General features: G+C 39.0%; 1 protein-coding gene across 1 annotated transcript in view; it reads left to right on the top strand.

Moving 5' to 3' along the window:
- LOC124606191 (synaptotagmin-5) overlaps nucleotides 1-26909 on the top strand; it is a 241677-nt gene that overhangs the window by 149764 nt on the left and 65004 nt on the right. The window contains exon 7 of the mRNA XM_047138159.1: nucleotides 5972-6092. Within this exon, the coding sequence (XP_046994115.1) occupies nucleotides 5972-6092 (121 nt within the window). The remainder of the gene's footprint in view (nucleotides 1-5971; nucleotides 6093-26909) is intronic.

Raw genomic sequence — 26909 nt, 5'->3', positions numbered from 1 at the left:
AGAAAGGTGATCACAATACTGCAGCTAAAATTTTTGATCAGTTACCCAAAGATGTAAAATGTCTGACAGATGAAAATAAAAATTTGAAAACAAACTGAAAAAGTTTTTATTCTGTAGAAGCAATTTTACTGTTGTAATGTGTAAAAGGTGGTGGATAGGAATTACTAATTCAGGTCTGTATATTTAATAATAATAATAATAATAATAATAATAATAATGATTATGATTATGATTATGATGATGATGATAAAAAAGAAAACCTTATAAATGTTCAGCATGTAACCATATTTACAAATTAATTTGTGATGAGGATGTAAAATGATTCATTCCACATTATTACAATTTATCATTCAGATGATCCATACAGCATGAAACTAACTAAGAATCCCATATTTTCTTGCATAAATCACAGTCCTGTGGCATTCATAGCTGGAAAACTTTCCAGACAATAGTTGAGCTACCAAGTCTACTATGAGATAAAGATCAAATGAGACTGCATTAATAAACATATATTTTCTACAAATAGCTTTTGTTTGCCAAAACCTCTTCTAACCACCATTCAACTGCACTTTTATACTGGCTAGCTTTGTCTCAAACAAGAAAACAGGTAGACATCAAATTCTTTCTGCTATTTCAGTTTAATGTCACAATCACAGTGGATACAATTTCTCTTGAAACCCTTGGCTTCTACTGAATGCAGACTTGAAACTCCTGATAATCATTTCACACCACATGAATTTCCTGCTTCCTAACATGGCACTGTAGCACCAGCTTTCTAAGAGAACATGATGCCAATCCTAAGTGGCCCATTCAGCACGTTGTTGGGCCCATCTGTACTGTGCTGCATGGTTGCAAAGATGGACTTCGCCATGGACGTCAGGAATGAAGTTGCGCATCATGCAGCCCATTGCGCACAGTTTGAGTCAACATGATGTCCTGTGGCTGCACAAAAAGCGTTATTCAACATGGTGGCATTGTTGTCAGGGTTCCTCTGAGCCATAATCTGCAGGTAGTGGTCATGCACCTCAGTAGTAACCCTTGGGCGGTCTGAGTGAGTCACATTATTGACAGTTTCTATCTCTCTGTATCTCATCCATGTCTGAACAATATCGCTTTGGTTCAGTTCAAAACGCCTGGACACTTTCCTTGTTGAGAGCCCTTCCTGGCACAAAGTAACAATGCAGACGTGATCAAACTGTGGTATTGACTGTTTAGGCATGTTTGAACTACAGACAACATGAGCTGTGTACCTCCTTCCTTGTGGAATGGCTGTAACTGATTGGCTGTCAGACCCCCTTTGTCTAATAGGCGCTGCTCATGCATCATTGTTTACATCTTTGGGCAGGATTAGTGACGTCTCTGAACACTCAAAGGGACTGTATCTGTGATACAATATCTGCAGTCAACGTATATCTTCGGGAGTTCTGGGAATGAGGGTGCTGCAAAGCTTGTTTTGATGTGTGTACATGGATCAACTGGTGATGTCAGAGGATCATATGGAAAATGGAATGATGCACTGTCGCCTTCAGCAATTAAAGTGGATTCTGCCTGCATGCAATTGATGGTCATTTGCATGTACAGCATAGATCTGGTGAGGGCTGACTTGTAGAGTGCTTTGTTCCAGACACACTGTCACCCGGGATGGTCTGGGGTGTGAAAAGCTACAACTATTATTAACCTTTGGTGCTTCTGGAAGAGGATGCTAATGAGTGCTTGGTATGTGCAGAATGCTGTTAGACCCATTCTTCTGCTGTTCTTGCAACAAGAAGGTGATGTGCTGTTCCAACAGGATAATACTCATCCATACACTGCCCATGAATCTCAACATGCTCTGCAAGATGTGCAGCAACTTACCTGGTCAGCACAATCTCTGGACTTGTATCTGGTCGAGCTTGTATGGGATTTGATGGGATGAGAAGTGACACATGTGATTTGTCAACCAACAACACTTGCAGAATTACATTAATAGGTTAACCAGGCATGGCATACTGTATGCCAGCACAGTATTCACCATCTGTATGATCAACTGGATGCCAGAGTAAGTGCCTGCATTGCCACCTGTGGAGGCTGCACCACATACTAATTCCGGTGTTTCAGCATGGGTCAATACCTGGTACCTCAGAAGCACTTTGGATATTGATCTGTAAATATCATCATTTCATGTACTTCACGTGCAACATTGCAGCAATAACTCTTGAGTGAATTGTGTAATCTATCCTTCCCTCAGATCATTTGTTGATTTCTCTGTCTTTATAATTAACTATTAAGCTTTGGGAGGAGTAGGATTTACAATAAACTTTATACTTATCTTCTTTTCTTGTAGTTGGCTCCAGTTCTTCGGTCTAGTATCTGATTCTTGAAGCTGAAATTTTTGACAATATGGGTTCTCATGGTTCCAAGTGACATAATAAATTTTTAAGTAAGCAGCTATGTAATTTCTGTTTTCATGTTACTTTTATTCTCCCACATTTTTCTATATCACACTGTCTTTACAATTTCCACTTCAACAAAGCCTAAAATTACAATGTTATTCCCAAAAATAAAAACACATCCAATCACATCAGAGGGGTGCCCACTACCCCTCCACTCTGCAGTATTATAAATTTTCTTGACAAATGTTTTTATATTAATTTCTATAATTATTTTATAAATGAATTCAGAAATAAATGTAATAAATTGCACTAAATTGCGTAATTAATAATAGAAATTTTAAGTGTACCAAATATTTCGTAATTTCAAATGTTCCTAAAAGAAAATAATTTCAACTGTACATTGAAAGCTTGTACACATCAACTGTAATAACAAAAATAAAGTAACTTCTTTTTGCAGATTTTAGCTTGAATTACACCAGATTGTGTACGAGATCATGTGAAATTCTTTTAGAAAAACAGCTGACATAACCTGTTTAAAAAGTCAAAAATATTTTTGGTATCGACTATTTCTGTTGAGGAAAAATAACACTTTACAATTGGAAACCTCTAAAAGGGTGTATTAATTTTTTTCTGATGGTGTATATTAGCTACCTGGAAGTAATACATAGTTAGAACATGAACTGTTACAAAAGCTTATTTGAAAAATGCTGGTGAGAAAATTATAATGTTATTCACCATATTCTTGATGTAGATGAACAACAGCTATATCTTCACATTACACTTATGTTCCTGTTATCATCTGCATATTTTACTGTTATATACCTCAATAGCTTACTCACTGGCTCCCCTCCTGCCATCTAAATTTCTATAGGGACACAGGACAGAGCACAAATATAATGATTTGGATTACAGTCATAGAAATATGTCAGATTGTGAATACAGTCTCACATAGTTATATAAATGTGTGATGAAATGGTAGACAGAATCTTTCGATATGATAAGTGAGCCCAGCTGTTCTGAAACGCAAGTCAACAGAAACCACTATATCAGGTAAGTCATACTACCAAAACTGGTACCCTATCTTCAGAGCACTCCTGAAGGATACCAACAGAGTAATTAATGCTTGGCTATGTGTTGCAAGAGATAGTCAAAATTTATTTTCTGCATAAAACATACTACTTATTTCCCAGATGCTTATTTACAAAAGGTTCTCTCTTATTGCAACATGTGGAACCTTCACCAAATACTGTTTAATTTTGTTTTATTGATTTGTAATGTAATCATTTCTTTGTATCACTATAGGTTACATCCAGACTAAATTCCATTCCCTCTAATGATTCCTTTATGGTGCTAATATTATTAATAAGTAACAAACAAGAAATGTATAATGAGAGCACAGGGGAATGAATGAATTGTAGTGAATTCCAAGACATAATAATTATCTCTTGAAAGTGTAAGGGAATGTGTGCAGATTGGCAATTAAATCACCAGTAGTATGTGGTTCAGAATGTTGGCAACTGGAAAATCACAAGTAGCGCTGTACAAACAAAGATCTTTTAATAGGGTGAAGGAGACAATGGAAAATGACATATTAAGTATGAATAATAACATTTGAACTTTAATATGAGATCATTCACAGTAAAACTTCAAGTTTTTCACTCCCTCTCCACAAACAAATCACCTGAATATCAAGAATGATGAACATTAAAATTGATGTGATCAGCATTAAAGAGAAACCAGAAAAGGTGATTACAGGCTGTTTCTGCGCAAAGATAAATGCTTCAGAAATAATACTAACTTATGGGAAAGCCACAAAATATTAATTTCATTGAGCCAGTTACAGAATTGTAGTACATAAGTCAAATCTAACAGTTCCAATCAAAGAAGTACACATTTAAGCAAAAATGAAAAATTTGCTAAATAGTTCTAAGAAACATCAGAAAACTGAAGAATTATGAAATGCAAAAATGAATATCTATGAAAGTAAATTACTCACATATAATGAAGTTCATCTGGCTTATTCTTCAGTATGTATAAAATGACACTGTGGAGAGTGATCATAAAGTTACTCAAAAAGGACAGAAAGAAAAAAATATCACTGATGGAATAAACATAGAAACAAATGATTAATTAGATTCATCTAGTAGTGACAGCAGCATACAAAAGTTACATAAAACATAAGTAGATGGGAGGACAGGAGAAGACCAGTTATTAAAAAGAGAACAGAGAAAAATATTAGTGTTTTCATGTAGTGCCATAATGTAGCAATAAGACTAATGCTTGGGTGAGCAGAGTTCCCACATTGTTTGTTAACATCTGTCTCATTAGAAATTGCTAGTACTCAAATTTTCACTGGTACAGTAACTTGGATTACACTTGTGCCAGTAGGCAAAGTAAAATGTTCATAAAGCTTTGTCTCTATTTGAATAGTTCCTGAGATAAACACTTGGGAATGTTCCCAAATTTTCTTCTGTTTCTTGTTCCTTAATTAACACTATAAGCAAAAATATAATGGTGTTAGATCTGAAGATCTTTGTGGCCAGATAACACAACTACCAAGAGCTATCAACAGTCAAAGAAGGAGTGAAGTAGATGTTGGCCTCACACTTGAGGTGGAATATAAAGGAGATCCGCTACAGTGGAAGTACCTTGCATGACATGTGACCACTGAAATGTCTCCTAGTTGTTGAACCAACAAATTTTGTAGAAAACCAAATAATTGTGTCCTGTCATTCATTGCTCCAAAATAATAAGGCCTACTGAACATGTGTCCAATCATGATGATGATGATATTTGGTTTCTGGGGCACTCAACTATGCAGTTATCAGTGCCCATACAAATTTCCAACCTTTGCTCAGTCCAATCTCACCACTTTTATGAATGATGATGAAATGATGAGGACAGCACAAACACCCAGTCATCTCAAGGCAGGTGAGTGTCCAATCATGGCATCTATACACTTACATCTTTCATATCAATGGATGATGACACATTGTCGGCAGAGGCCGTGGGCATCACTGGTTTAGTGGCTCTGCCACAAGTAGCAGTAATTATGCCATGAGACCACCAACCACACTAGTTAGCCACCTGGTGAACTACAATGATGGTAATTTTTCAACATAACCCTGCTTTAGATCATTATCAAATATAAGTGCTACAGCTGATGAAGCCCTGTGATACCAGTAACTCAAGTTTTTTGTGATACCTTTTGAATCAGAACATTTAACACAATTCAACTGTTTGGAATATGTCACCCAACAAGTGGACATTCCTTTTGTATTTAATATATAATATAATGCTTATAAATATGTATAATAAGTGTGTTTAGTGTTTAAAACACAATTTAGCTATAAATAAATGCTACAATTATCAAAACAGTATAACTTTACTTGCAGTTATATTTAGATTGCTGAAAGAAAGGAAGTTAATATCAAAAATAATTTTCTATAAGGAACTGAGAAGGTTACCATTTTTCTGTATTACTTTTAATACTAAGCAGGAATACATGGGCTTGTACACATATTTCATCTCGAAATACCAGCATTTTAATAACTTGTGTGTCAGTTGTATAGTTAGTTATGAATGCAATATCATTTCAGCCTCCTGAAGAATTACAAGAAGTTCTGCTGTCGCTCAGTTACCTTCCATCTGCCGAACGCCTAACTGTTGTTTTGCTGAAGGCCAGAAATCTTTTCCTACCTCCAGATAAGGACACTGTTGGTAATATACTAAAATTTTCCAACCTGTTAAAAATCAATAAAAATTCAGTTGTCTTTCATAATCCATACACAGTCATTATGTCCTATTTTTCCCCTTTGTTAGTGATCTAGCAAACTATAGCACAAGGGACTGTCTTCTCAAATATCAGGTTTGTAGTAAAGAAACTGAAAGGTGCAAATGTTAACTTAGCAAAGTAATGTATCGTGGTCACTCTGAATGTAGATAATGATAATAGTTGAGTTCTGGTTTGTAACACCATTTTCAAGTGACAATATTAAGAAAAGGGAAGTCGCTACTCACCATATAGCAGAGAAGCTGAGTCGCAGATAGGCCAACAAAATGACTGTCACTATTAAAGCTTTTGGTCATAAAGGCCTTAGGCCTTCATCAACAATAGATACACACACACACACACACACACACACACACACACACACACACATATGCAAATGCAACTCACACACGCGAATGCAGACCCAGGCAACTGAAACCACACTGCAAGCAGCAGCACCAGTGCATGATGGGATTGGCAACTGAGTTGGGGTAAAGAGGAGGCTGGGGTGGGGAGGGGGAGAGATAGTGTGATGGGGGTGGCTGACAGTGAAGTGCGGCAGGTTAGATGGAGGGCAGGGGAGAGATGATGAGAGGTGGGGGCAGAGTGGGGGGAGGGGGGGAAGGAGAAGTGGAAAAGGGGGGAAATAGAAAGACTGGTGTGGTGGTGGAATGATGGATGTGTAGTGCTGGAATGGGAACAGGGAAGTGACTGGATGGATGAGGACAGTGACTAATGGCGGTTGTGGCCAGGAGGGTTATGAGAATGTAGAATGTATTGCAGGGAAAATTCCCACCTGCGCAATTCAGAAAAGCTGGTGTTGGTGGGAAGCATCCATATGGCACAGACTGTGAAGCAGCCATTTAAGTGAAGGATATCATGTTTGGCAGTGTTTTCAGCAACAGGATGGTCCAGTTGTTTCTTGGCCAAAGTTTATCGGTGGCCATTCGTGCAGACAGACGGCTTGTTGGTTGTCATGCCTACATAGAATGCTGCACTGTAATTGCAGCTTAGCTTGTAGACCACATGACTGGTTTCACAGGTAGTCCTACCTTTGATGGGATAGGTGATGTTAGTGACCGGATTGGAGTTGGTGGTGGTGGGAGGATGTACGGGACAGGTCTTGCATCTAGGTCTATTACAGGGAGGATGGACGAGTATATTGTGCAGATTCAGAGGATGGAGGATGGGAGGGGTGGGAAGGATAGTGAGAAGGACATTTCTTATTTCAGGGCCTGACAAGAGATAATCTAAACCCTTGCGGAGAATGTAATTCATTTGTTCCAGTCCTGGGTGATACTGAGCTGGACAGTGGGACTTTGGGAGGTGGCGGGGGACTGGAAAGATAACACACGGGAGATTTGTTTTTGTACAAGGTTGGGAGGATAATTAATAATTAACTATGTCTCACTGAAGCCTTCACTGACCGTAATTATCTTCACGACCTTGTACAAAAACAAATCTTCCATGCTTTGTAGGATTAGGTACCCATCTATATATAACAGAGGACATGATAATTTCTTGTAACAGTATTTACATGACTGAGAAAATGTATTTACAGTTAACATTTACAACTTTATAAAAATTTGGATACACAGTTTGGTTCATAAATGAGTACTGACATGTTTTGTATAAATCAAATTGCTGCAAACACATATTTTTAATACAAAATTTAGTAAACTGATAATTCAAAACAACTGAGGAAGAAAATTTCTACATTAAATTTAATGAAACAATTATTTTCTTGGCTAATACACTCCTGGAAATGGAAAAAAGAACACATTGACACTGGTGTGTCAGACCCACCATACTTGCTCCGGACACTGCGAGAGGGCTGTACAAGCAATGATCACACGCACGGCACAGCGGACACACCAGGAACCGCGGTGTTGGCCGTCGAATGGCGCTAGCTGCGCAGCATTTGTGCACCGCCACCGTCAGTGTCAGCCAGTTTGCCGTGGCATACGGAGCTCCATCGCAGTCTTTAACACTGGTAGCATGCCACGACAGCGTGGACGTGAACCGTATGTGCAGTTGACGGACTTTGAGCGAGGGCGTATAGTGGGCATGCGGGAGGCCGGGTGGACGTACCGCCGAATAGCTCAACACGTGGGGCGCGAGGTCTCCACAGTACATCGATGTTGTCGCCAGTGGTCGGCGGAAGGTGCACGTGCCCGTCGACCTGGGACCGGACCGCAGCGACACACGGATGCACGCCAAGACCGTAGGATCCTACGCAGTGCTGTAGGGGACCGCACCGCCACTTCCTAGCAAATTAGGGACACTGTTGCTCCTGGGGTATCGGCGAGGACCATTCGCAACCGTCTCCATGAAGCTGGGCTACGGTCCCGCACACCGTTAGGCTGTCTTCCGCTCACGCCCCAACATCGTGCAGCCCGCCTCCAGTGGTGTCGCGACAGGCGTGAATGGAGGGACGAATGGAGACGTGTCGTCTTCAGCAATGAGAGTCGCTTCTGCCTTGGTGCCAATGATGGTCGTATGCGTGTTTGGCGCCGTGCAGGTGAGCGCCACAATCAGGACTGCATACGACCGAGGCACACAGGGCCAACACCCGGCATCATGGTGTGGGGAGCGATCTCCTACACTGGCGTACACCACTGGTGATCGTCGAGGGGACACTGAATAGTGCACGGTACATCCAAACCGTCATCTAACCCATCGTTCTACCATTCCTAGACCGGCAAGGGAACTTGCTGTTCCAACAGGACAATGCACGTCCGCATGTATCCCGTGCCACCCAACGTGCTCTAGAAGGTGTAAGTCAACTACCCTGGCCAGCAAGATCTCCGGATCTGTCCCCCATTGAGCATGTTTGGGACTGGATGAAGCGTCGTCTCACGTGGTCTGCACGTCCAGCACGAACGCTGGTCCAACTGAGGCGCCAGGTGGAAATGGCATGGCAAGCCGTTCCACAGGACTACATCCAGCATCTCTACGATCGTCTCCATGGGAGAATAGCAGCCTGCATTGCTGCGAAAGGTGGATATACACTGTACTAGTGCCGACATTGTGCATGCTCTGTTGCCTGTGTCTATGTGCCTGTGGTTCTGTCAGTGTGATCATGTGATGTATCTGACCCCAGGAATGTGTCAATAAAGTTTCCCCTTCCTGGGACAATGAATTCACGGTGTTCTTATTTCAATTTCCAGGAGTGTATATTCAATGAGTCTTAATTTGAGTCCTACAATTATATAACTGTTGTTTCTGTAGCAAATAATTCAGAACTGTGATTTTGAGTACTGCTGGAATTTGAAGGCAATTTTATGAAAAATAAAGAGACTTTGAAATCCAGCAGCATCTATCCCCTGAATGCAAAGCAAAGAAACAATCTGCATGCTGCACAACAATTAAAAAGAAGTATAGCTCACTCCAACTTAAATCTATGATAAACACTCAAAAATGATGCACCATGAAGGAATTATCCAAAAGGAAGGAACAGAAATTGGTAGTGATGCACGTGTACAGACAAATAAATACAGTTTCACAAAAATTATATTTTTAATTCAAGATAAACAGCTTCAAAAGCTGAGCAAGACAATAATGTGTTAGTTCACTTTTGGCCCTTATGCAAGCAGTTATTCAGCTTGGTATTAATTGACAGTGTTGTTGGGTGTCCTACTGGGGGATATCATGCCAAATTCTGTCCAACTGGCATGTTAGATCATCAAAATCCCAAGCTGGTTGGAGAGCTCTGCCCATAATGCTCCAAACATTTTCAATTGGAGAAAGGTCCAGTGATGTTGCTGGCCAAGGTAGGATTTGGCGAGCACAAAGACAAGCAGAAAAAACTCTGGTGGGCATTTTGTTGCTGAAATGTAAATTCAGGATGACTTTCCAACAAAACGTCAATGTACCTCTATGCTGTAAGTGTGCAAAGGATGACAACCAAATGGGTCCTGCTGTGAAAACAAGAAAAAAAAATTGTACCCTGACATGGATGGAAGGAGCAAGGTTCCATGGTGGTGAATAAAAACACGTAAAAATACATAAATAATGTAGAACTATGGACGAAAAAATTCGTAGAAAAACACCCAAAAACATGGGAAAAAACATGAAAGTAATGATATGGATGAAGTAAGGCAAAACAAGATGAAATCTGAGGGAGTAGGCTGATATTGGAAGGCAAAAACCAACTGAAATTGGTGTGAAGACACAATGAGACCAAAGAAAAAACAAAGAACCTTACATCCATGGAAAGAATTGCAATCCACAACCAAAAACTTGATCCCAACCTTATGATCCCACCTGCTGACAAAGGCTCCACCACTGTTGTTTGGACCCTAATGATTACCTGATAGAAGGGCACTAGCATCTGTCAGATTCATCCACACCCTTCCACAGTGACCCCATTCCAGCAAGATGTCCAGTCTCTCCTCAAATCCTTAGCCTCATCCCAGAACCTCTCCCCTGAGTCCATCACTCTTTCGCCCCTACCACTTTCCACACTCCTACCTTCTAGATGCTTCCTAAAGTCCATAAGTGCAACCACCCATGAAGTCCCATTGTGGCCAGTTATTGTGCCCCCACTGAGAGAATCTCTGCTCTCATAGAGCAACACCTTTAGTCCATTACCTTCACATTACCCTCCTGTATAAAAGATACTGACCATTTCCTCCACTTACTCTCCACAGTTCCTATTCCTTTATCACATGGTGCCCTGCTCATCACTACTGATGCCACCTCCCTATGCACTAACATCCCTAATGCCCATGGCCTTACCACTGTGGAACACTACCCTTCCCAACACCCAATGAATTCCAAATCTACAACCTCCTTCCTAGTTGCCATGACCAACTATATCCTCACCCACAATTACTTCTCCTTTGAAGGCATTACCTGCAAAAACCCAGGGTATGGTTATGGGCACATCCTATGCCTACCTATTTGTGGGCCATCTAGAGGAATCCTTCCTAAACACCCAGAATCCCAAATCCCTCACCTGGTTCAGATTCACTGATGACATCTTTGTGATCTAGATTGAGAGTGAGGACACCTTCTCCACATTCCTCCAGAACCTCAAAACCTTCTCCTCCATTTGCTTCACCTGGTTCTATTCAGCCCAACAGGCCACCTTCCTCAATGTTGACCTCCACCTCAAATATGGCTACACTAGTACCTCTGTCCATATCAAACCACCAACTAGCAGTATATCTCCACTTTGACAGCTGCCACCCATTCCATACCAAGAAGTCCCTTCCACATGGCCTAATAATCCTTGCTGTCACATCTGTAGTTATGAACAGCCCTCGCAAAATATACTGAGGGTCTCACTGAGGCCTTCATAGACTGTAATTGCTATCTAGCCTTGTACAAAAACATGTCTTCTGCACCATATCTTTTGTCACCCACCGATTCCCAATTCCCACCATCTGGCCACAGAGGAGCATTCCCCTTGTGACTCAGTACCACCCAGGACTGGAGCAGCTGAATTACACTGTCCACCAGGGTTTCAGTTATCTCTCATCATGTCATGGAATGAGAAATGTCCTACTCACTATCCTTTCCACCCTTCCATAGTGGTATTCCACCACCCATCAAACCTACACAATGTGCTTGTCCATCTCTACACAATCCCTCCTCCCAACCCCTTTGCCTTATGGCTCATATCCCTATAATAGACCTGGGTGCAAGACCTCTCTGATGCATCCTCCCACCACCACCTACTTCAGTCTGGTAACAGACATCACCTATCCCATCAAAGGCAGGGCTATCTATGAAACCAGCCACGTGATTTACAAGCTAAGTTGCAACCACTGTGCTACGTTTTACATGGGCATCACAACCAACAGGCTTTCAGTCTGCATGAATGGCCACCTACAAACTGTGGCCAAGGAACAGCTGGACCACACTGCTGCTGAGGATGCTGCCCAAAATGACATTCCTCATTTCAGTGACTGCTTCACAGTCTGTGCCATCTGGATCCTTCTCACCAACACCAGCTTTTATGAACTGTGCAGGCAGGTAGTCTCCCTGCAAATATATCCTAGATTCTCATAACCCTCCTGACCTTAACCTTCATTAGTTATGGTCCTTCCCCATCTAGCCCCATCCCTATTCCCATTCCAGCACTACACACAGCCTTCTAATCCACCAACGCACTGTTAGTCCTTTTACTTCTCTCCTTTTTCATTACTCCTCCCTCCTCCTCCACCCTCCACCTAACCTCCCGACTGCACCTAGCTGCCTACCCTCTCTCCACTTCATCCCTTGACACTCCCACAATAATTTTGGAAAGAGATAACAATAATTTTGGAATAAAATTTCTTACATTTGCATATGATTTTGTTATACTATCTGCTGTAACAGCCAGGAAGGCCAGCTTAAGAATTTCTGCAGTATAAAAACAAGACTTTTACAAATGTTGAAGATGCACCTTAATTTCTGAAAACAGATATCTGCCAGATGAAATATGTAAAAGAGTTTAAATATCTTGGAGAGATAATCCAAGAAAATGTTTTGGAAACAGTTGTTATAGAGGAAAGGATACACGAAATGGGAAGGACATATGGCACAACTAAAAACTTTTACAATGAAAAATACCTGTCTGACTTGTCCTGTATTCAATATACTATTTAGGTATGTGATGAATCAAGAAGGACCAAATAAATGATATGAAAATGAAATTAAATCAACGTCTCAGAAGTAATATGAAAAAGAAGGCTGGTGTCTTAAAGATATTTGTATGAAATGCAAGGCAGTAGATTAACCAAAAAGATCTTCAAATATTTGAGGGATAGGAAGTCAACAAATTGTATTCACAAAATAAAAGAATATATAGAAAAAAATCATATAAAAGCTGAGAAAACAAATGACAGAGAAGTGCTTGGGAAAGCATATTGAATATGGAAGGAATCCAAGATAGGAGAATAAAAAAAAAAATTGGTCTGACATAGTCAGAAGACAGGATGGAAAAAAAACACAGTGAACAACTGACAGATTACTGGAGAAAACAAAGAGAATAATGAATTTTCACCAATAATATTTTGCTAGAAAGGGAGGGGAGATTTGGTAGCATAATGCTCATGGTTACCAGCTTTTGCAACAATATCCTGGATTAAGTTCCAAAGCTTTGAAATGTGCCTCATGAAATGAGAACATAAAATACTGTTGATGGTGGTCTGTCCATCAATGGGGTAGGTTAAGCTTATTAGTCCCTATGGTAGGATTTTAGAGTTGGCAGCCATGATGTGATGAAGCAAGCTGGGATAATTTTAATTCCCCTCTTGTTTTTCCATCCGCCTCCTTAAATTTGTTTTGTTACTTTTAACTATTTACCATTAGTATATATGGATATAGTCTGTATTTTCATAATAGAGAAGGTTGACCCTTTAGAGTAGTCAGTGTCTAAATTACGAACTTCATTTTTCAGCTGATTTAGGAATGCAGTACAACATTGGGGGCAACAAACGAAGAAAAAAAAGCAGGTGGAACCAATACAATGTGCTGGTATTTGATGAATACACTGATTCATTCAACACAGTCAAAGTAAAACAACTGAAATAATTCATAACCTGCTTATGCCAAGTCAAAGACCACTAGCATGCAAAACAGAACAAGAGAGATTAACCAGAATATCCAAGGGCCCAAAGCCATTATATATAACAGCAAAGTCCTCCAATGTAGTAATCAGAAATGCATTCAAGTCAACATACAATGACAGTTTTCCTTGTTCAGTTCAGGCAATGTTATTAGCTGCTTGATGATCCAAAGTGTGCTTGCATATTCGATGCCTATCCTTATATACTGGCAATGTGCTGTTCTTGAGGGCACTTCTTGATGCATTGCAAGTACCCCCTAATGTGGTCCATGGTGTCTCATGAGTGCCTTTTTATTTAGTTGGCTGAACCCATACACTATACACCAGCCAACAATATCATATGATGTTTACACTTTTACTTGATGTACACCTGAATAAAATATAGCACAGCCACTCGTCATATTTTGTGTAACTTCTCTCAAAAGAAAAATTTCAGGGAGGTGAAAGGAACAGAAATGTAAATCCATACCTTCAGTAGTTTAGTTATTAACAATTACTTGTATGGAATAATCATCTGCTACATTCTACTTGTGATTTAAATGGTTATAATTGAACATCTCATATAATCGGAGAAAAATAACTACTGGTGTCCTGAAAAAAGTTGCAGGTTTTCAGTTTACATTTTTCAACTGTTGCTGATCCACTAATGAATACATTATAGACACATGAGTAACTGATTACTGAGGATGGGATATTTACATTCTACAAGAAGGAAAGCCCATTTAAAATAAGCATTCCAAATTTTTCATGCTAAGGTAGAGAACTACAATCTCCAAGTCTTGACTCATACATCTACATATTTTATTAATAATTTTTGTACCAGATTGATGAGTTCCTTCTGTGCACTTGGCAACCAAATCAGGTCAATAAAAAATTATTTATGTTTTATGAACAGTAAATGTGTACGCCTCTGTTCATCAGACAATAATTTCTATTTGGAAAACTACAGGATAACAAATATTGAGCTCAACATCTATATGAATACTGTGCCCATTATTTGATATGGAAATATGGTGGCTACTGACAGTTTACAGTCTGCCAATGAAATGCATATAAAGATTCTTCAAGTACTGAAAAAGATTATTAATTAATATATATGCACTGAACTGGAGATGTATTGTCTGTCAACACTTACTTTTGGATATTCATAGAGGAAATGAAAGGGCAGATCCAATGTCAGAAGCTGTTGTGTGCTAACCTGAACACCACAGGGAAATTACTTAAAAGGAACAGATGTATTTTGATGGAAGCAGTCTAATATTGTATTACTTTAGAGGCAACAAGTGGAAAGAGGGAACAAGCTACTTTATTTTTAAAAATGCAGTTAACTCCCAGGGCCTTCATGTTAATAAAATTGTGTTCAATAATTCACTGAATGCTATTTGACAATAGTGAGCTATACACAAGCTAGCAGTGCTGACAGTTTAAGACAATGAGCAGAAAGGATCTTAGGCTTCACAAAACACACAGAGACACTTTTAACAATTTTAAGTAGGTTTATATGGAATTAATTGTTTGTCAAGATTTTAATGCTGATTTTCCGTCAAACAGTACTGATCAAGGACGCCTTGAATTTTTGGTATTCAGCCTTGCTTTGGATTATTCGCCACAGTAGAATTGCCTTTGAGGATTGTGGCATCTATACCAAAAACAATATTGGTAATTTGTTCTTGCACCCAACTATCTTCAGTGATTTGTGTGTAACAGCAGCAGTCACTGATTATCTATTAATGCTCAAATGTTGACAGTAAAATATGCTGACCAATTATGTTCAGATCTTCAAAGAAATATATGTATCATAGAATTATAAACAATGACCTGACTGCACAGTCTAGAAATAAGTTAGGACAAAAATTCTGAGAAGAGATTTGTAAGAAATTGTAGTAGGCTAGAGAGAAAATGTAACTTTCTTAGCATATCTATAGCACTTTGAGTCATCTTTAAGGTAAAACTGATTAGAAGCAAGGACGAAGAATGGGTGAGTCTTGGAATTAAAATGTCTTGTGTTATGAAGGCAGACCTCTACCCAAATCAAAGGATGATACTACTAAACAAAAATAGTAATGCAAATGAAACTCAGGCCCTAAAAAGTAGATGTGGTATAAATAAGGATACACTGAGATCATTAGTAACCAAATTCAATTATTACCTCCTCACAGTGGCAGCAGATATTGCAGCCACTAACAAACAAGACCAATAAACATTCCTGTTTGAAAATACAAGTCCTAAGTAGAGTACGAAATCCATCACTTCATTAATAAGTAGCAATTCTGATGGCTATGGTGGTGTTTCTAGCAGAATATGCTTGAGCTAAGTTTGTAATCAGTCAACCACAAACTTAAACATGCTGTAGTAATGCACATTTATAAAACTGAAGATAAACCAACTGCCTCTTATTATAACCTCATTTCACTCCTTCTGATCTTTTCAAAAGTTTTTTGTAAAACTGCCGAATGAGAGAACAGTGAATCATTCTTCAGAGGAGAGCTTGTTAACTGTGTCTCATGCTAGTTGTTAACTGTGTCTCATGCTAGAAGCCACACAAGACCTTACACATGAAGTCCTGGAAGAGTTAAAAAAATAACTTGCCAATATGGTAAATCAGACCACATGTTCCTTGGAAGAACATCGCACAGAACATAAATGATGCATTTGTCTTTTGCTACCCATAAAGTGTGCCATTGCTGAGCCATGTATATTCACTGGGCATACAGTGGAATACAACAAAACAATATTTTTTGCTGCTGCTAATTCTTGTTGGGTTTCCATTGCTAAAATGTCTGTGGAGGTAACTGTTAACTGGGACAATGGCTATCAATCCAGTAATACCTGGAATCCAATTATTTATTTATTTTCTCCCACTAGAAGCAACAAAGAACATGGAGGGGTATGGCAAGAGGCAATCCCCTGTACAGCTAATTTTGTGTTTCTGCCATCAAGGGCGCTGCCTGCTGACAGTGACATTGGTCTTGTAATTGTGATCATGGCACACATGTGAAATGCATACAGTGCACTGATAAATTGTGCAATGGGGATAGCAGATGTCTGTCTTTGCGGACTCACCTGAAGATGTCTGGCAGGTGCCCATATGAATATTGTGCATGGTAGTAAACCTCCTAGAAAATTCTTGCTGATTAGTTTGTGATTTGCTTGTTGTATAATGGATGATATCTTAGTACTGGCACAACTGTCCTCATCAGATGCTTTACTGTGTAAACAGGAATACAACTACAGAGCAACATAGTTGTGAGTGTTAAACACTATCTCCCACCTCCCCACAACTCCCCCCCCCCCCCCCCCTTCCCAATCCCCCCAATCCCACCCCACCAACTGCCTTTCGGCCAGTTTCCATCAATTCTACCACTGGGGCCACATATTAGCACAAGCTTCAAAGCCTTCTCAGAACGCATAAAAAACTAACGTACTGTAGATTCTCATCCTATACTAAGGGTTAGAACCATTTCTGTGAATGTCTTACCTCCATTACAGTCAATATTATCAGTAAACACGTATGCAGACCATTTGAATTTTGTGTACTGTCTTCACCAGTAGCTACTGACATTTTTAGTCTCGATGCCTTTCCCGATGTTGATTTCCAATTAGAAGATTTAATTAAGATTATATTTAACAGTATTCTGTTTCATGATTTGGAAGCTTTATAAACTGTGCAACAAAAAATTGAAACACCCAACAGGGAAGGAAGAAACGAAATGAAACTTCATGTGTGAGTGTGTGGTGTTATTTCAGTGATTACTAAATAGAGACAAATTTACAAAGAATTTGGTAGTTAAGCCCACTTAGTATGATGTTGCTCTTCTATGGCCTGGATGCATGCACTGATTCAGATAGGAAGGATGTCATAAAGCCATTGTACCCTCTCCTGAGACAAACTGGGTCACAGCTTTTGTCACTGGTGCTGGACATCTGGCATACTGGCTCTGGGAAAGAGTTGCCATCTTAGCTGATCACACACTTGTTCTATTGGGGACAGATGTGGGGATCCTGCTAGCCACAGGAGTATCCCATGACCACACAACCAGTTTATACAGACCCATGTGATGTGTAGACAAGAATTGTCCTTTTGAAAAACTGCCCCAGTATACTATTCAAGGGCGTACCAAAAAAAAGAGGGAATTTCTAAAAATGCTGTATACTGTATTTTCAAATTGTTTACAAATCAATCTCATCCTCTTCAAAATACTCTCCATTACAACTAATACAATTGTCCCACCCATGCTTATACTGTTCAGAACATTTTTTTTGTAATTATCTTTAGAAGTGGCTGACAGCTCCTCCCTCACTTTTTCCTTGACTGCTCCAATGTTTTCAAATTGATGTCCTGTCATGCCCCTTTTCATGCATGGAAATAAGAAAAAGTCGCACAGAGCCAGGTTGGGCAAGTAAGGTGCATGGGGCAGTGGAACCATGTCACTTTTAGCCAAAAACTGCCTAACAGAGATGGTAGTGTGCAGGAGGGTTGTCATGGTGGAAGAAGCGGTCTCCTGTCTGCCACAAATTCGCTGAACTGAGCTCCAAGATAACCCACTAATCTCTGACAGTTGATCAATTGTCTGTTGACAGTCTGTGTGCACAAGCTCTCGAATTTTTTCAATATTTCCATCAATTTGGGTAGCTGATAGGCGTTCAGAACAAGTTTTGTCATCAATCAACATGTCACCATTTTTAAATCAAGCAGACTACTTGCACACTTGAGTTTTCCCCATACTGTCATCTTGGTAAGCTGTTTTCAAATTTAAAACAGTTTCAGCATCGTTTTTACTGAGTAGAAAACAAAATTTCATAGCTGCACATGTTCACTTAAGCTTTCCATAATAAAAAACAAAACAGCACTAGCAAAAACAATCACTACAGATGAAGAGAAGAAGCCAGGTCAACAACACAGGTTGCACTGAAATGGTAATCAGTTGCGCAGGTCACGCCTAGCAGCAAAATTGCATACTACACAGGGTCCACCCATGGCAATGCTATTCTGGTTTTCTTTTTTGGGTACCCCCATGTAGCATGAGCCGTAACACACAAAGATGCAGGATGTCTGTAATGTGCCATAGTGCCATCAGAGTTCCTTCTGTCACTATCAACCATGACCTAAATTTATACCTGATGGCTCCACACACTGTAATGCTAGGAGTAACACCACTTTGCTTCTCCAGTACATTGTCCCAGGTCACAACCATACTTGTCAACGGTGGGTAATAAGGGGTAATGCAAAACTGTGATTCATTTCTGAACACAATGTGTATTATTCATTAGCAGTTCATTCTTCCCAGTCTCAGAAACTCACACATGGGACAGTAATTCTCTATTCCAGCTACTACTAGTCTCTGTAGTCTATGACCTGTCATGTGGGGTAATAGAATGATGGAGGAAGTCCATCATTTGTTCTCATAAGGCAGGCACAGATGTGAAGGAGTTTTGATGTGCTTGCTGCACAATACAGTGATCCTCTTTTGTGGTGGTCAGACGTAGTCAACAAGAACCTTTTCAATGAGTATGCTTACACTCACATTCCCATGCAGTCCAACAATGGGCCACCATCACATTCAAATGTCCCAAAAATCTAGATCATGCAACAGAACTGACCTGGATTTTGCAGTCTCATGCTCTGTAGCATTAATCTGGACCTCCTCAAAGCTGAAAGTTTATTACCTAACACACTGTTCTTAACCTCACTGTCACTCATTTTGCAAATAGCTACTGACAATCAAATACAATATAAATTTACCTTTATAAGTTTTTGCATCAGTTGCAGCTGCCATCATATCATCTACCAGAGACATTGTACATATTCCTGCATCATCTCAGCTCGCTATGTTGTTTACATTCAGATGTGCTCCACACTGATTGGCTGCTGTGTTCTGGGGTGTGACATTAGTTAAACTCACATGCTGGCAAGTGGATTCCCTGTTGTCAGCTTCCACTTGAATGTTTTATCCCAACAATCCATACCACTACTAAAAAAAATCATTTCTGCTGTTCCTACATTATGCACTGTCTATTATTCACTTTCTACGTTAATTTTAATTGCAGTTCATATGTACTGTCATGCACTATCAGTTTGTGCAACAAACTCTAAGTTCACAGTAACTGTATAACAGATGTATCAAAAAGTACTTGAAAAGTTTGAAAATTCATATCGATTTATTTGTTTAACTTACAGACATGTTTTTCATGTAATTTTGTAACAAAATACATCAACTTTTCATCTTTTACTTAAACAGCTTCAATATGACTTCCTTTGGTTATGTAGCACACATCCCATCTGAAATCGATTTCTTGCCAAATTCGCCACAGCATGACATGCGTGTCTCATTCGGTTACAAGGTAGTGTCTAAGTCTGAGCTCTGGTGGAGAATCTGGTAAGGTTAGAACAAACACTGCATCCTCAATGAAGCCCCAAAAGGAAAAGCCATTATTGTTGTTGTTGTTGTTGTTGTTGTTGTTGTGGTCTTCAGTCCTGAGACTGGTTTGATGCAGCTCTCCATGCTACTCTATCCTGTGCAAGCTTCTTCATCTCCCAGTACTTACTGCAACCTACATCCTTCTGAATCTGCTTAGTGTATTCATCTCTTGGTCTCCCTCTACGATTTTTACCCTCCACGCTGCCCTCCAATGCTAAATTTGTGATCCCTTGATGCCTCAGAACATGTCCTACCAACCAGTCCCTTCTTATTGTCAAGTTGTGCCATAAACTCCTCTTCTCTCCTATTCTATTCAATACCTCCTCATTAGTTACATGGTCTACCTGTCTAATCTTCAGCATTCTTCTGTAGCACCACATTTCGAAAGCTTCTATTCTCTTCTTGTCCAAACTATTTATCGTCCATGTTTCACTTCCATACATGGCTACACTCCATACAAATACTTTCAGAAATGACTTCCTGACATTTAAATCTATACTCAATGTTAACAAATTTCTCTTCTTCAGAAATGCTTTCCTTGCCATTGCCAGTCTACATTTTATATCCTCTCTACTTTGACCATTATCAGTTATTTTGCTCCCCAAATAGCAAAACCCCTTTACTACTTAATGTGTCTCATTTCCTAATCTAATTCCCTCAGCATCACCCAACTTCATTCGACTACATTCATTTATCCTTGTTCTACTTTTGTTGATGTTCATCTTATATCCTCCTTTCAGACACTGTCCATTCCGATCAACTGCTCTTCCAAGTCCTTTGCTGTCTCTGACAGAATTACAATGTCAGCGGTGAACCTTAAAGTTTTTATTTCTTCTCCATGGAGTTTAATACCTACTCCGAATTTTTCTTTTGTTTCCTTTCAATTTACAGATTGAATAACATCGGGGAGAGGCTACAACTCTGTCTCACTCCCTTCCCAACCACTGCTTCCCTTTCATGCCCCTCAACTCTTATAACTGCCATCTGGTTTCTGTACAAATTGTAAATAGCCTTTCACCCTCTGTATTTTACCCCTGCCACCTTCAGAATTTGAAACAGAGTATTCCAGTCAACATTGTCAAAAGCTTTCTCTAAGTCTAGAAATGCTAGAAACGTAGGTTTGCCTTTCCTTAATCTTTTTTCTAAGATAAATCATAAGGTCAGTATTGGCTCACATGTTCCAACATTTCTACGGAATCCAAACTGATCTTCCCCGAGGTCAGCTTCTACCAGTTTTTCCATTCATCTGTAAAGAATTCATGTTAGTATTTTGCAGCTGTGACTTATTAAACTGATAGTTCAGTAATTTTCACATCTGTCAACACCTGCTTTCTTTGGTATTGGGATTATTATATTCTTCTTGATGTCCGAGGGTATTTCACCTGTCTCATACATCTTGCTCACCAGATGGTAGAGTTTTGTCATGACTGGTTCTCCCAAGGCCGTCAGTAGTTCTAATGGAATGTTGTCTACTCCCGGGGCCTTGTTTTGACTCAGGTCTTTCAGTGCTCTGTCAAACTCTTCACGCAGTATCTTATCTCCCATTTCATCTTCATCTACATCCTCTTCCATTTCCATAATATTGTCCTCAAGTACATCGCCCTTCTATAGACCCTCTATATACTCCTTCCACCTTCCTGCTTTCACTTCTTTGCTTAGAACTGGGTTTCCATCTGAGCTCTTGATATACGTACAAATGGTTCTCTTTCCTCCAAAGGTCTCTTTAATTTTCCTGTAGGCAGTATCTATCTTACCCCTAGTGACATAAGCCTCTACATTCTTATATTTGTACTCAAGCCATCCCTGCTTAGCCATTTTGCACTTCCTGTCAATCTCATTTTTGAGATGTTTGCATTCCTTTTTGCCTGCTTCATTTACTGCATTTTTATATTTTCTCCTTTCAAAATTAAATTCAATATTTCTTCTGTTACCCAAGGATTTCTACTAGCCCTTGTCTTTTTACCTACTCGATTGTCTGCTGCCTTCACTACTTCATCCCTCAAAGGTACCCATTCTTCTTCTACTGTATTTCTTTCCCCCATTCCTGTCAATTGTTCCCTTATGCTCTCCCTGAAACTCTGTACAACCTCTGGTTTAGTCAGTTTATCCAGGTCCCATCTCCTTAAATTCCCATCTTTTCACAGTTTCTTCAGTTTTAATCTGCAGTTCATAACCAATAGATTGTGGTCAGAGTCCACATCCGCCCCTGGAAATATCTTACAATTTAAAACCTGGTTCCTAAATCTCTGTCTTACCATTATATAATCTATCTGATACCTTCTAGTATCTCCAGGATTCTTCCATGTATACAACCTTCTTTTATGTATCTTGAACCAAGCATTAGCTATGATTAAGTTATGCTCTGTGCAAAACTCTACCATATGGCTTCCTCTTTCATTTCTTACCTCCAATCCATGTTCACCTACTGTGTTTTCTTCTCTCCCTTTTCCTACTCTCGAATTCCAGTCACCTATGACTATTAAATTTTTATCTCCCTTCACTACCTGAATAATTTCTTTTATCTCATCATACGTTTCATCTATTTCTTCATCATCTGCAGAGCTAGTTAGCATATAAACTTGTACTACTGTAGTAGGCATGGGCTTCATGTCTATCTTGGCCACAATAATGTGTTCACTATGCTGTTTGTAGTAGCTTACCTGCACTACTGCATTACCCCTATTTGATTTTGTATTTATAACCCTGTATTCACCTGACCAAACGTCTTGTTCCTCCTGCCACCGAACTTCACTAATTCCCACTATATCTAACTTTAACCTATCCATTTCCCTTTTTAAATTTTCTAACCTACCTGCCCGATTAAGGGATCTGACATTCCATGCTCCCACCCGTAGAATGCCAATTTTCTTTCTCCAGTTTCTAGTTCTAGTACAACAATATTTCAGCCTGTCAGAAAGCTTGTGGGTCAAAGAAGAAGTGCAAGCATTTGATTGAAAGTTATGATGGTGATGGACAGCATGATATGCAAACATACCTTTTTCAGCAGCCATATTTAAATCAGGCATCCTGTACTGTTTCTCTTAAAAAACGAATTCATCTTCTTGCGGATGCTGATGATGCTTTCTTGTGCTTCTTCTTTTGTAGCTGATCTTTTGCGCTGCTTCTCCCAGTGTGATCTATTGAAAACACCAATCTGTACACCACACACTGAACTTATCATTTATGTCACTTTCTTAAAAAATGGAAAATCTTTTTTTAACATTTCATTAAATGAATCTTTCCACTTGGGCATTTGCACCAGACACCACACTTTCTCAGTTTAATATTCACATTCACTGACTACTAACAATAGTAGGTAGGAACTTTGTCCATACAGTTGATTTTTACTTCTAAAATCAGAATTGTTGTCAGTTGATCCAAAAACTGACAGACTTGAAGCTTTGTAAGTGAAATCTGTCAGCAAGGCACCATCCTTTTGTTTGACTGCTGACTGTCAGTGCAAGCATGCATACATGTCCAACAATCTTCAATAAGCACTGTTAACACATGCTGTGTCACTCACATTCAAGAGCTCCCATATGATAGTTTTTAAGGGGGAGGGGGGCCAAACCAGGGTGAAGTATTTTTAATATTTTGGAAGATAAAAGGCAATTTGTAAGAAATCATAATAAAGCTCTACTTCCAAACCTGTTAAAAAGCAGCATAATGCTGAATTTTAAATCATTTCTTGAAATAAAAACACCTGACTACACTATATTTTTCCCTTTCCCTGAAATCTGGCCACAAACCACCCCTAGATCTCACAGAAAGGGAAAAATGTAGCATAGTCAGGTGTTTTCTTTCAAAAAATGATTTAAAAGTCAGTATTATGTAGGTTTTTAACAGGGTCGGAAAGAGCCGCAGACCTTGCCCCCGGTATGGGTGCCCTTGTTCACATTATTCACAAAATTAACTTTCCCATTGGAAGAAATGGTTCAAGTGATGCTCCTTTATGCCTGTTTTGGTTTTACTTGTCTCGAGGGCCATAAAGTGGAAGGCCGGCAAGTTAGAGGTGGAGGGTAGGTAATACCTGCTTTCTTTTCAACATATCTCTTACTCATTCTTTAGGCATAAGACAAGTTAAACCAGATGTGGTATATATTGTGAAAATGTATTCATACAACATCTTACTTCTAGGAAATTGGTTTTACATATATATGTGATTATATGAGAACTATTATTGCTTGCATTTTGTTTCTCAATTAAAAACCTGGACATTTATGTGAAAAGCAAGACTGTTCCAGCAAAACTGGGATGTCTGGTCAGCATAATTCATTAATTGCTCATTCATTCATTGATTCATTCATTCATTCATTCATTGCATTTTGTAGATTCCATCAAGAATTAGAGCCTTCTGGGATTTGTGACAAGTTAATACATACATTAACATAAGACTAAAGCATCAGAGAGATTTAATGTGTAAATTGTATTAACAATAAACTACCATTATACTGCTTACTGCCTGTCACATTTATGTCATCTAAATTTTTGAATAAATTAATAAGTAAACTGCTACTTTGAAAAGAGATACTGCTTTCTCTATTATGCTGCATAACTGTTGTTTGTCTGTAATTAGTAGCTCAATTTTTACTTGGTTACAATGGTATGTTTCAAAGAAACTCTTTTTACATGTATTAATACTGAGTCCTATTTATAGTACTTTATTGCTTGTCATACAAGTTTATAATAAACACCATTGTAGTAGATTATTACTTGTAATATGAGTTTACACTGTTACTTTCATGTAACTAACAGGAAATTTCAATCCATGAATGTAGCTATTTGGACAGTTTGTAGAAAGAGTGGCTGTTGAGTTAAATTTTTAATTTTCTTTTGAATTGATAAGGACTCTGAATCTGTTGTTTGCGTTAGATAGGAGCTTACCACTGGAGTATCTAACTCCATTCTGAAACTTGGACAAGGAGGCAATGTCTACGTGAAAATTATTTTTGAATCTTGTATTGTGACTCTGTCTATCATAGTCCAGTTGAAACTCACTTGTATTATCAATGAATTTCAGGATCTTTAAAAAAGATCCTCCATAAGACAAAAAGGCCTGAAAGTATGCAAAATAAGCCAACAGTCTTGTCATTGGGGCAACACAATGGGAGATGCTTCTAAGAGCATTACCCAATGAACATAAGCTTCTTCATTGTTTATCCATGTGTTGATTTCATTTTAACTTGTTATTCAGCTCGATCCCGAGGAATTTACACACTTTCATTCACAGTATGACCACTGAAGTGTACTTCTGGTGCTCTATTTTTGCTTGCTTGAAATTCATAATATGACCCTTATGAGATGAAGACTTATGCTGTTAACTGTGAACCACTTGCAGGCACATTGAGCACACATCTATGTTTTAGATTTTGCACTCTGTATAACCCCAAATCATCTACACATTTAATCAAGTGTGCTTCCTACAATACTGTATAGGTGCAATAATTAAAATTTTGATATTTACTCTCCTTCCTGGTGTTGGAATTTTAATGGCCACTAGTGTATTTTGATATTTACTCTGGTGCTGTTTAAATTGCCATTTTTTGTTGCTCCTGTTGCTACTGTGTCTATAGTTATTTGGCAGAATTTTCCAAAAAGGTTGAGTAAAAATGATGAAAATCACAGAGGCTGTACAAACAGATCTGCATGCTCCACTACATTGAATGCTTCTGAAAATTAGTTGGTTGGTTGGTTGATTCCAGGGAAGTGAGCCAAACAGTGAGGTCATCGGGTCCATGAAAATTAGTCATACAAATAACCTTTTATTGGAAACATTCAATACACCATGCTGGGTGTGGTGCAAGCAGGTGAGGGATCCCATGTCACTAATACAATGCTAAGCAGATCCTGAAGGTCAGCATTTACACATTTGGCAAAACACTTCATCCAGGACTAGTTGCAACACTCAAACAGTGACACAATCTTCACATTAATGTGAGAAGCACTCTCAGCAATATGCCTGATGTCATCGTATACATTTCATAAATTGTAAACAAACCACTCTTTGGTTTGATTACAATTTATGAAACGTGGAAGTTGGTATCTGTGGCAAAGTCTGTTAACTGTAGTGTGTGAAAGCAATTCAAAAACGTGAATAATGTTTTCCAAAGTGGTAAACATAACAAATATATATCTACACAATCTATTAACTATACACAAAAAGGATCACAAAGCTACAACAAAGAAGCTCTGAATGTATGTGTATACCACCAGGTGATGAGCTGCTAGGCAGCTCAAAACCAGTCATGGTATACTGAAATGCATCTATTTAAAAAGGTGACTGGTTGTGGTAATTTCTGAAAACCTGTACTTAACTAGGTGTAACATCTATTTCATTTTCTTAGGAGGCTGGAAGATTTATCTTATATCTCATCTTCTCAGGACTCTGCCTATTTTGTGGTATGCACTATTATCTTATATCTCATCTTCCCAGGACTCTGCCTATTTTATGGTATGCACTATCACAGAAAGGAAGGAATGCAATTGCTGCCTCATCATGCGAACATTCAACATTTTCATGTTTCCTTTTCTTGCAAAACACTGACTTCATGTCATGTGACCCAAAGCCATTCTTTGGGAACACGTAATCCACGTAATTTCAGTGGTCCTTGTCAGAAACAGTTTTTGCACTGTGTATCAGTGTATTTAAAATTGCTCTCTTCTGGACTGGATGGTGAAAACTCTGGGCATTAAGATATAAATCAGTGTGTGTCAGCCTGCAGTACATCGAGTGGCTGAGACATTATCTGAATTTCAATGTACCAAAACAACTGAAAATGGTAGTCTTC

Source organism: Schistocerca americana, chromosome 3 (genome assembly GCF_021461395.2).
Source record: "Schistocerca americana isolate TAMUIC-IGC-003095 chromosome 3, iqSchAmer2.1, whole genome shotgun sequence".
Taxonomy (NCBI): Eukaryota; Metazoa; Arthropoda; class Insecta; order Orthoptera; family Acrididae; genus Schistocerca; species Schistocerca americana.
This window is presented reverse-complemented; position numbering and strand designations above follow the sequence as displayed.